This window comes from Epinephelus lanceolatus, chromosome 10 (genome assembly GCF_041903045.1).
Source record: "Epinephelus lanceolatus isolate andai-2023 chromosome 10, ASM4190304v1, whole genome shotgun sequence".
NCBI classification, from domain to species: domain Eukaryota; kingdom Metazoa; phylum Chordata; class Actinopteri; order Perciformes; family Serranidae; genus Epinephelus; species Epinephelus lanceolatus.
Window position 1 is genome coordinate 14504507 of NC_135743.1, and position 11774 is coordinate 14516280.

Below are 11774 nucleotides of genomic sequence, written 5' to 3' on the forward strand. Positions count from 1 at the left end.
CATACCATACTATGATGTTTTTTCACGATTTTGGAAGACATGCTATACTATAACGGTTCTTTCATGATTGTTGACATCATACTATTATGTTGTCAAAAATTATGAAAGATGGTAATAGTATAGTATGTTGTCAAAAATCATGAAAAAACGTCATAGTATAGTATGTCGTCAACCATCATGAAAGAACCGTCATAGTATAGTATGTCATCAAAAATAATTACAGATGGTCATCGTATAGTATGTTGTCCAAAATCATGACAGATGGTCATAGTATAGTATGTCGTCAAGAATCATGAAAAAACGTCATAGTATAGTATGTCGTCAACCATCATGAAAGAACCGTCATAGTATAGTATGTCATCAAAAATAATTACAGATGGTCATCGTATAGTATGTCGTCCAAAATCATGAAAGATGGTCATAGTATAGTATGTCATCAAAAATAATCAGAGATGGTCATCGTATAGTTTGTCCACCAATATCATGAAAAAAACGTTATAGTATAGTATGTCGTTCAAAATCATGAAAAAAACGTAATAGCATAGTGTGTTGTAAAAAATCATTAAAGATGGTCATAGTACAGTATGTCATCAAGAATCATAAAAAAACGTTATAGTATATGACGTTGTCAAAAATCATGATAGATGGTAATAGTATAGTACGTCATCAAAAATCATGAAAAACCATTATATATAGTATGTCGTCAAAAATAATTAGAGATGGTCATAGTATCGTATTTCGTCAAAAATCACGATGAAACGTCATAGTATAGTATGTCGTTCAAAATCATGAAAAAAATGTCATAGTATAGTGTGTCGTCAAATATTAAAAAAACGTGTCAAAAATCATGAAAAAACATCATAGTATAGTATGTCGTCCAAAATCATTAAAGAACCGTTATAGTATAGTATGTCATCTAAAACAATTAGAGATGGTCATCCTATAGTATGTCGTCCAAAATCATGAAAGATGGTCATAGTATAGTATGTCGTCAAGAATCATGAAAAAACGTCATAGTACAGTATGTCGTTCAAAATGAATGAATGAACCATCATAGTATAGTATGTCATCAAAAATAGAGATGGTCATCGTATAGTATGTCGTCCAAAATCATGAAAGATGGTCATAGTATGTCATCAAGAATCATGAAAAAACGTCATAGTATAGTATGTCGTGAAAAATCATGAAAGATGGTCATAGTATAGTATGTCGTTCAAAATCATGAAAAAACATCATATATAGTATGTCATCAAAAATAATTAGAGATTGTCATAGTATCGTATGTTGTCAAAAATCATGACGAAACATCATAGTATTTTGTCATCAAAAATCGTGAAATTTGTTTATAGTATAGTATGTCGTCCAAAATCATGAATAAAAAGTCGCATATGTCTTCATAAATCACAAAAATAGTCATACTACAGTATGCCATGAAAAGTCATAGAATATTATGTCAAAAAAGTCATAGTATAATATGTCGAAAAAAGTCTAGTATAGTATGTCATCAAAAAAGTAACATTATAGCAAAAAAGATCATGGGATAGTATGTCATTTTAAAAGTTATAGTACAGTATGTGTTAAACTGAAAAAAGTCTAAGTATAGTGTGTCATCAAAAAAAAAAAGAAGAAACACAATAAAAAGTTTAATTAGGCATTAGATTTTTTAAAAAAGTCTTACAAAGTAATAGTATAGTATGTAATGTATTAAAAAGTCATAGTATGTGATAAAAAAAAGCCATAGTACAGTTTGCGATAAAGAAGTCATCGTGTAGTATATCATTTAACAAGTCATGTATTTGGCGAATGCAGTGACCAAGTATAAAGACCAATTCAAGCAAATGGGATAAGATTTGTAGAGTTTACCTACAAACAGCATCAGGCACATGGTTTCAACATTTTTTACTTTCTCTAAAACACGACAGGACACATTGTGAAATTTTCACATTTTATTAAAACTGAAAAACGAAAAAGTAAAACCAAAATACAGGACCAAGCACAATGTCAAGCGAATTTCAAAATATATGAACATTTAACAGTGTTGAGTCCAACAGTCCATGTGCAAGATGATGGTGTGTATTGTCTGGTGTGTGTTTACATCTTAGCTTCCTTTTTGACTTTGAGGAACTCCGCCATGTTAGAGAAGTATTTCTGGTTAGCTTCAGCCACCTTCTTCTCCGCAGCCTGTGGGTTGACAATCTCCAGCCCCTGCAGACAAGAGCACAATGGTTAGTTAACTGAAATAAGCCTGTACAGTGTTCAGGGGATGGTCAATTAGAGAGAGTGTTGAGCTCTTTTTACCTGAAGAGGTGTAAATGCTACACTGGAGCTGGTTCCTGAGGAGCGGTCTCTGACTGTAGACTTTCCTCCGTATGTCATGCTCTGCTTCTGCAACGTCCTCTGTTGTGTGCAGCAAAATAAATACAGACACTTAAGGACTGAAAACAAAATAATAAATAGGTCATTGTTAAAGTGAGAATGAGCCACCAATAAGATTACCTGGAGGGATTTGGAGATTCTGGCTTTGGTGGCCTCGTTCACTTGAGCCTGCCTGACGCGCCCGCTGCCGCTCTTCCCCAGCTGACCCAGACTGAAGCCCAGATCCTCCTGATATGCATCATCTTCAATCTGCAAGTAAAGTCGTGAAAAATATGAGAACCGCTGATGTAGCACATTACAATAAATGTCATACTATAGTATGTCATAAACGTGTCATAAAATTAACCCAAAAGTCATGGTATAGTATGTCAAGAAAGAGTCAGTATACTATGTCAAAGAAAAGTCACAGTATAGTATGTCATAAAGTCATAGTATAGTATGTCATAAAAAGGTCAGTATACTATGTCATAGAAAAGTCATAGTATAGTATGTCATAAAGTCATAGTATAGTATGTCAAAAAAAGGTCAGTATACTATGTCATAGAAAAGTCATAGTATAGTATGTCATAAAAATGTCAGTATACTATGTCATAGAAAAGTCATAGTATAGTATGCCATAAAGTCATAGTATAGTACGTCAAAAAAATGTCAATATACTATGTCATAAAGTCATAGTATAGTACATCAAAAAAATGTCAATATACTATGTCCTAAAGTCATAGTATAGTATGTCATAAAAAGTCATAGTATAGTATGTCATAGAAAAGTCATAGTATAGTATGTCATAGAAAAGTCATAGTATAGTATGTCATAAAGTCATAGTATAGTATGTCATAAAAAGTCATAGTATAGTATGTCATAGAAAAGTCATAGTATAATATAGTATGTCAAAAAAATGTCAGTATACTATATCATAAAGTCATAGTATAGTATGTCAAAAAGTCATAGTATAGTATGTCATAAAGTCATAGTATAGTATGCCATAAAGTCATAGTAAAGTATGTCATAAAAAGTCATAGCATAGTATGTCATAAAGTCATAGTATAGTATGTCATAAAGTCATTGTATAGTACGTCAAAAATTCATAGTATAGTATGTCATAAAAAGTCATAGTATAGTGTCATATAAAGGTCATAGTATAGTATGTCAAAAAATGTCAGTATACTGTCATAAAGTCATAGTATAGTATAGTATGTCAAAAAGTCATAGTATAGTATGTCATAAAGTCATAGTATAGTATGTCAAAAAGTCATAGTATAGTATGTCATAGAAAAGTCATAGTATAGTATGTCATAAAAATGTCAGTATACTATGTCATAGAAAAGTCATAGTATAGTATGCCATAAAGTCATAGTATAGTACGTCAAAAAAATGTCAATATACTATGTCATAAAGTCATAGTATAGTATGCCATAAAGTCATAGTATAGTACATCAAAAAAATGTCAATATACTATGTCCTAAAGTCATAGTATAGTATGTCATAAAAAGTCATAGTATAGTATGTCAAAAAGTCATAGTAATAGTATGTCATAGAAAAGTCATAGTATAGTATGTCATAAAGTCATAGTATAGTATGTCAAAAAAATATCAGTATATTATGTCATAAAGTCATAGTATAGTATGTCAAAAAGTCATAGTATAGTATGTCATAGAAAAGTCATAGTATAGTATAGTATGTCAAAAAAATGTCAGTATACTATATCATAAAGTCATAGTATAGTATGTCAAAAAGTCATAGTATAGTATGTCATAGTCATAGTATAGTATGCCATTAAGTCATAGTAAAGTATGTCATAAAAAGTCATAGTATAGTATGTCATAAAGTCATTGTATAGTATGTCAAAAATTCATAGTATAGTATGTCATAAAAAGTCATAGTATAGTGTCATATAAAAGTCATAGTATAGTATGTCAAAAAATGTCAGTATACTGTCATAAAGTCATAGTATAGTATAGTATGTCAAAAAGTCATAGTATAGTATGTCAAAAAGTCACAGTATAGTATGTCATAAAGTCATAGTATAGTATGTCAAAAAGTCACAGTATAGTATGTCATAGTCATAGTATAGTATGTCATAAAGTCATAGTATATTATGTAAAAAAGTCATAGTATAGTATGTCATAAAGTCATAGTATAGTATGTCAAAAATGTCAGTATACTGTCATAAAGTCATAGTATAGTATGTCAAAAAGTCATAGTATAGTATGTCATAAAGTCATAGTATAGTATGTCAAAAAGTCATAGTATAGCATGTCATAAAAAGTCATAGTATAGTGTCATATAAAAGTCATAGTATAGTATGTCATAAAGTCATAGTATAGTATGTCAAAAAGTCATAGTATAGTATGTCATAAAGTCATAGTATAGTATGTCAAAAAAAATGTCAGTATACTATGTCATAGAAAAGTCATAGTATAATATGTCATAAAAATGTCAGTATACTATGTCATAGAAAAGTCATAGTATATTATGTCATAAAAAGTCATAGTATAGTATAGTATAGTATGTCAAAAAAAATGTCAGTATACTATGTCATAAAGTCATTGTATAGTATGTCATAAAGTCATAGTATAGTATGTCATAAAAAGTCATAGTATAGTATGTCATAAAAAGTCATAGTATAGTATGCCATAAAGTCATAGTATAGTGGAAAAAAAAATTCTAAAAAAATTTTCACAGAATTAACTCTCATTAAATTGATTTACCAACTTTTAATACTTTTTAAGACCCCGTCAAGGACACTCTGAAGAAGCTTAAAGTCTCACTGCTTATGCGTCCTTTACCAAAATCATGCTCATGTCAAACAATAGAAATGGTGTGCCCTGACAAAACACACATATTAAATAATTTCACATTCCAGCTCTGCAGTGTTTAAAAGCTTCTCTTATAACATGGAAAGCCATAACTCACTATTATTAACTGATACAATGTCTTTCAGGTGGCAAGTGCACGGTGATATGAAACTAGTTTACTTATTGAGAAGTGAGCAGCTCAGCCACTGGTGTGATGAAATGTGAGTACTACAGCAGGTTTGAGTCTGAGATTTCTGAAAATGAGAAAAGAATATGTGTCCTTGTACTGACTGCATTGTCCCGTTTCCACTCTCCTTGTAAAAAAAAAATCAGTCTGTTTATTTAGAGGTAAAACTGAAAACAAGAAACCTCATCTCGCTACATCACTACAGTGGGTTTGCTGTAAACAACAGATTTAGATTACAACTCTGCATCTTGCCTGAAACATTAGCACAAACTATGTCTCTTGGGTCTCGGTGCAGTATCAGCTTTGCTTTTGTAAACTGATGAAATCAGAAACTAGTGAAGCTGCTTTTGGCCGCCATCCTAGTCCAAGTGTTTCGGCCTTTGTGTTTATATTTAGATGCTCTGGCAGGGAACAAAATCCAATGTGATCAGAGAACATTTCCGTATATTTAACATGCACATTTTTTTCCCACTATATTTGTACTTATTTTGCTTTTGTCTTTAAATATAGCACATTTAGAGCCACATATATATACATCACAGTTAGATGATAGTATAAATACTGGACATATTACTGCCTGAAAGTGAACACCACTGGAATAAATGAAAGTTAAACTTACAGGGAGCATAGTTACACAAGATATGTGAGATATAAGAGGCATGAGAGACGATATCTACTGACCTCTGCAAAAGTCATTCTGTTGGCATGTTTCCTGATCTCAGTCAGTCCAAGACGCTCCTTCATCTTTCGATACCTTTTGGAGAGAAGATAAGAACAGTGGAGTTGGTTATGCTATATATACACATATTCTGAGTTGATGGTGGTATTCTGAGCTCGGCTGTGCGAGTTATGTAAGATTCTCGCTGCTCTGTCTTGTGCTTTGTTTGCTTCCCTGTGTTCTGATACAGCAGAATGTTTTACTTACAATAAAAGGCTGCATAAATCAATTCATTTGTACTTCAAGCATCTCCATATTGTACTCCACTTTTCTCTAAATGTGTGGCCTGTGCTGCAGGGATAGAGCAGATCTGTACCTCCTTCCTCCTCTCTTCTTCCTCTGTCCATCCAGCGGGGCTGGCAGTGGTTTGACCTGCTTTACTGGCGGAGGCTCCTGCCATTTATCAAACTTCCTCTCTATTTCTTCTTTTAGATCGTAGCCAACCTACAAAAGTTACACAGAAGTTAAAACCAGAGGCGCCAGAAATGTAAAATAAATGTTAAAATGTTTGTGTCAGAGGTGTAATTTCAACTATGTAGCAGTGGTTGCGACTGTATGTTTGATGGTGTGTTGGACTACATTGTTTTGTAAGGTATTTATCCACCAAATGTGTAAACAACATTGAGAAAATGTTAGAGAATTTAGCCTGTTTATTTTGTAGCACGTGTTAGTATCCACACAGCTATTCATAAATTCAGCATCAGTGTGTATGTGCTCCTCTTGGACAGTCACCTTGCCGTCTGAACTCTCGTGGAAACTGTCCACTCGGGCAGCCAGAGTGCACTTCGCAGCCACCAGACGAGCTGCCTTCCTCCTGAGGTCCTGAATACACAAAATGGCAGACAGCTGTTAGCTACAACGTCCCATGTGCTCAGTTAGAACAACACTGCAGTATGTTTCTGTTTATTTACTGACAGGTGGTAGCGACTGCACCACATCACAGTGGTAGATGAAGCCGGTGTGGGGCAGCAGGGAGGTGCTGCTGAAGCCAGACAGCGTTCTTCTCTGAGCTCCCAGCAGCATGAGGTTACAGGCGGGCATTTTGGAGAGGTTAGTGAGGCCGCCAGCGATACCTGCAGGCAGAGGACAAACCAGAGAGAGAAACAGAGAGTGATTATGAAAATTATTTTATTTGAGATAAATAGCACGGACAGCATAACAACACACACGTTGGAGCCAATCCCAGCTAACATTATGCGAGAGGTGGGCTACACCCTGGACAGGTTGCCAAACTGTTCACGTTCACATTCACACCTATGGGCCAATTTAGAGTCACCAATTAACTTTAGACTGTGGGAGGAAGCCGGAGTACCCAGAGAAAACCCATGCTGACACGGGAAGAACATGCAAACTCCAAACAGAGGGGCTCCCCCACCCCAGGGTTTGAACCTCCCACCGCAGGTTTGCACCAGGAACCCTCTGGCTGTGAGGCGACAATGCTAACCATGACAATGCACCACCGTCTCACCGAACTGAAAAATGTGAATGACAATTTTGAATGGTTTTAATAATAAACAATATTTTTTCAGACATAATTTTACCTAATAGATAAAATTGTGCTCAATATTGACTTTTATCTGAGTGTTTTCTTACTTTTAGATGATTCTAAGTTTAAATTTATGTTTAAACATCAGGGAAATTTGTCATAAGGAACATCCCTAATCTAAACAATTTAAATCTAAGACGGATCTTTCTGTGTCGCTCACCCATGATCTTGGCAGCTGTCGAGGCTCCAACAATGATGGACAGATTTGGGGCGATGAATGACATCCTGGACTCCACATATTCATATATCCTGTGTTTGGACTGGTTCAGCTCCAGAGCCATGTCACATGCCTCCTCCAGTTGCTTCAGTTCATCCTCAGTTAGCTGTGATCTAAAACCACAAAAACACACAAAGTCAACTTATTGATCGGCATTTAAACGGCGACGGCCACTCACAAACGTCCTGTGGATGGGAGCAATAACACTGACAGACCACAGATGTCTGTTCACTCACCCCTGTGTGGTGGAAGCTGTAACACTGACAACCATAATAGTGGCATTAGTGAGGATCTGCTGAAGAGTTTCATTGTTCTTGCACTTGTCCAGGTTGTTTCCTAACTCCTGAGGAAGAAACACAAAATGATGCTCAAATCATATGAGAATACAGTTTATTGCCAAGTAGGTTTTCTCATTCTCATATAAGGACTGTATGTATTGGTGCATAACATTAACACCATAGGGGAAACTGAAATTTAAAAAAATAAATAAATAAAACAAGTATTGAAAAAATTAAGAGACATAAATGTAGGACAGAATAAAATTATAATTAAAATATGAAAAAACAATAATATAAAAAATATATACAATATATTTATATGTGAGAAAATAACTTTTTATAAAATACTTTATTATATTAATTTTCCTAACGTATCAATGATAATTTGTGAGGGTGTAATAATTGTAAGCTTTCATATTTTTAAATAACTATTAAATATAGTCAATCTGTGTAATTTCTGTAACATGAATAATAATACATACTCTTTAATTTTGAAAAAAAAATAAGACTATTTTCCCGTGACACAGGTGGCTATAATTTGGAGCCATATCTAATCTAATCATCTCTACTAATTTACTTTTTACTAAATCACATAAATTATTATCGATGAATATGCTCCAGCAGTCCAACTAAAGAAACAAATAATGAACACCTTACTCTCATTTTGAAATGGATTTTCGGTAAAAATGCAAAATAAACATTTCAACTCGTCTCACCTTGACTGTGCGGATGTAATCTAGAGAATCTGGCACCAAAGATTCGAGCTCTGGGAACCTCTTGGAGTACTTGTCGCGAGTGAACTTGTGGATGATATCTGAAACCCAGGCAGAAAAGCATTAGAAAAGTTTTTTAATACAGAGCAGAACAACATCAAACCCTTTACATTTTGATTTCTTTAACTGGCAGAAGCAGCTAACTCACTGAGTTCATTGTCGATCTCCACTGTGAGGTTATTGGCTGCAACGATCAGTCTGTATTCTGGGTCGGCCTCGACTGGACCCGAGACTAAAAGGAAACACAACCAACTTAATTCAGATTCAACTGGAGCTACATGCTGTGAGGAACTTTTTAAACCACACTGTCACACACACAAAAGAAAACGTGAACATGGGTCACACTCACCCTCTGAGTTCTTGCGCTGTTTTCCACTGTACACAGAAATTTTGTCCATTATCTCTGAAAACTGCAGACAAAAAATAAGATTATGTGGCAACAACCACAACAGTTGCTTGTATAATACAACAACTGTATGATACAACTCACCTGTTTGCTATTGCGGAGTTTGGCGATGGACGCTACACTCTCAGCTTTACTGTAGTCCACCTCCATCTCCTCTGGAATGTCTTCCAGCCCTGCCTCTGTCCTTCCCTGTGCCACCTCTCCATCACTCTCCCCTTCCTCTCCCTCTGCATACAACCCGTCCTCACCCTCATCTCCGGCCTCCTCCAAATCTGCCAGGAGCTCATCCGCCAGAGACATCTGCAATCAGCAGCACAAAGTTTGAGGACATTAAAGGTAACTTGATAAGATGAAGCTACTCAGGTAAGTTTCAAAAATGAGTGTTACTGATTGTACCACAGTGTTAATCTTTCTGATATAATATCTACAACAAGACTGTGTGGCATCTGAAATTTCTGAACATTGCACTGCACAGCAATAAAACCCAAATGCTTTCTGTTCTGGTTTTAAGTAATATAATTTTCTTTTCTTACTGTTACAGCTGAGTGAAATAAAATGTGATTGTCCTATCCACATCACTGATCTGTATGATAACTTAAATACAGTAAAAGCAGCAAAGCAGATGCTTATCATCTGGGAAATGATGAGATGGCTAGAGGGACAAAAATGTGATTAATGGATTATGAGAAGTTAAACAAGGACAAAATACATTTCAGTGAAACAAATATATTGTTTGTTTCTGACCTTTGCAATTTGTTCTTTTCCCTAGTAAAACTTCCCTAAAATCCCCCAAATTGATCAATGTAAGACGTGACTATTTCATTTTCTACAGCTCCCTAGGGATGGGGAAAATGCTGATACAGTTACATGTTTTATTGAAACACTGATGCAAGACATCAATTTCATCATTACATAAATTATTAATAATGCAAATACAAATTAAACTTTTGGTAACCTGCTAGAATAATCGAACCAATTGCTTTTTTACTCCATTAGATACACTTTGCTGCAATAAAAAGGACTGAAGTGAGATGAACGGGCAGAAAACTTTATCTTATTACACAAAACAGATGTTGACAATGTTTTCCTTTGGGGATACAAGCTGAAGTTTAAAAAAAGGACAATAAATCGCAACTTATCACAACATATGTTATTATAATACCTAGCATATTGCAAAATGTTAAAAAAAAATCACAATAATATTATATCGTGACTTAGCATATCTTAGGACTTCTGGTGATTCCCACCCCTTCTGCACAACTGTACAACTATGACCAGGAATACACAACTTGCATTGCCTGGTGGCCACTTTTACAAAATGCCAGGAGGCCAAAGGCCTGCTATAATAAACATTAATAAATAATATATAAATAATTTGCCCGGACCTCTGTCTGGGGGTCTTCCACTGGCATTTATATTTATGAAAAAAAAAAAACCAAACAAAAAAAAAAACAAGCTCTAGTTTGATGTTTTTTAAATAGACTCTGGCATCCTATTTACATTTTAAAAAAAATCCCAGTTAATTTTATATAAAGATTAAAAAAAAAAACAACGACTGGCCAGCTCACTCAGTGTAAAAGTCCATGGCACTATTTGCCCCATCCTCGAAGACCCTCCATATTTTCTTCCTCGTGAATTAATTTGAATTTAATTGTGAAATTAGAAATTGGTCTGAGGGCCAGATTTAGCCCACGGGCTGCAAACTGACTGACTATAACCTCACAAGTGCACATGGTTTCATTTTAAGGGGTAACAAGCCAAAGTAATGGAAATTACTGTTAAAAGAACTGCTGGTTTTTCTCGGCATGATTTCGATATAATCTGAGACGCTTTAGAAAACAGAACAAGCAATTCAACACACTGAATATTGTTTGTCAGTTTAGCCATTTAACGTTAGATAGGTCACTAAATTAACTGGGGATTAGGATCAGTGGTGAGGTCTTGGATCCAAATCACGATGAACACAAATGGGGGATGTTTTTAAAGTAGTTGAAGTTAACAATAATGATTTCAGGGTATTACGGTCCTGTTTAGACTCCCAGACAACGTTAATCAGTGTAACACAGGATATATAACGGAGCAAATAAAATCTGAACGTGCAGCTATTTGAGAAAGATGTGTCTACACTAATCATAATTCAGTGGTTGTATCGTTAATGTAACGTTAGTGCTAGCTAGCTAGCGTTAGCAAACGTTGGCTTAGCGCTGTCAGTTTTGTTACTACACACTTTAAAAGTAACACAAACTTACCTCTAACCTTCAGCCTCTGGTCGCCTACTGAAAGGAAAACAAATACGCCTTATGAAGGCTTCAAGAGTTTCTTCTGTATTCTAAGATTAGTCGTTATACGCAGTAAGCCTGCGGTGCACAGTTAACTCGTTTGACGCGGGATAAATACGTCACAACATTCGAACCGCCTTCTGGGAAATGGAGTCAATACGCCGCACAAAGAAAGACGCATTACACAGGAGATATATGG

At 34.9% G+C, this 11774-nt stretch overlaps 1 protein-coding gene across 1 annotated transcript; it reads right to left on the bottom strand.

Moving 5' to 3' along the window:
- Positions 1 to 1931: 1931 nt before the first annotated feature.
- prpf31 (PRP31 pre-mRNA processing factor 31 homolog (yeast)) lies at positions 1932 to 11693 on the bottom strand. The gene is made up of 14 exons (XM_033640474.2): positions 11546 to 11693; positions 9381 to 9596; positions 9240 to 9300; positions 9039 to 9122; positions 8834 to 8931; positions 8076 to 8182; positions 7783 to 7952; positions 6992 to 7149; positions 6809 to 6898; positions 6393 to 6520; positions 6040 to 6112; positions 2497 to 2625; positions 2299 to 2397; positions 1932 to 2205 (listed from the first exon to the last, which is right to left on the bottom strand). Exons 2-14 carry the CDS (start codon positions 9594 to 9596, stop codon positions 2092 to 2094), a joined length of 1527 nt encoding a protein of 508 aa, XP_033496365.1. The 5' UTR covers positions 11546 to 11693; the 3' UTR covers positions 1932 to 2091.
- Positions 11694 to 11774: the final 81 nt, after the last annotated feature.

Excerpts from the sequence above, each read along its gene's own strand:
- prpf31 (XM_033640474.2), bottom strand. The coding sequence starts at position 9,596 with ATGTCTCTGGCGGATGAGCTCCTGGCAGATTTGGAGGAGGCCGGAGAT. Across the intron at positions 9,301-9,380 it reads AACTCCGCAATAGCAAACAG|TTTTCAGAGATAATGGACAA; the intron begins GTGAGTTGTATC and ends TTTTGTCTGCAG. Across the intron at positions 8,183-8,833 it reads ATTACATCCGCACAGTCAAG|GAGTTAGGAAACAACCTGGA; the intron begins GTGAGACGAGTT and ends TTTCTTCCTCAG.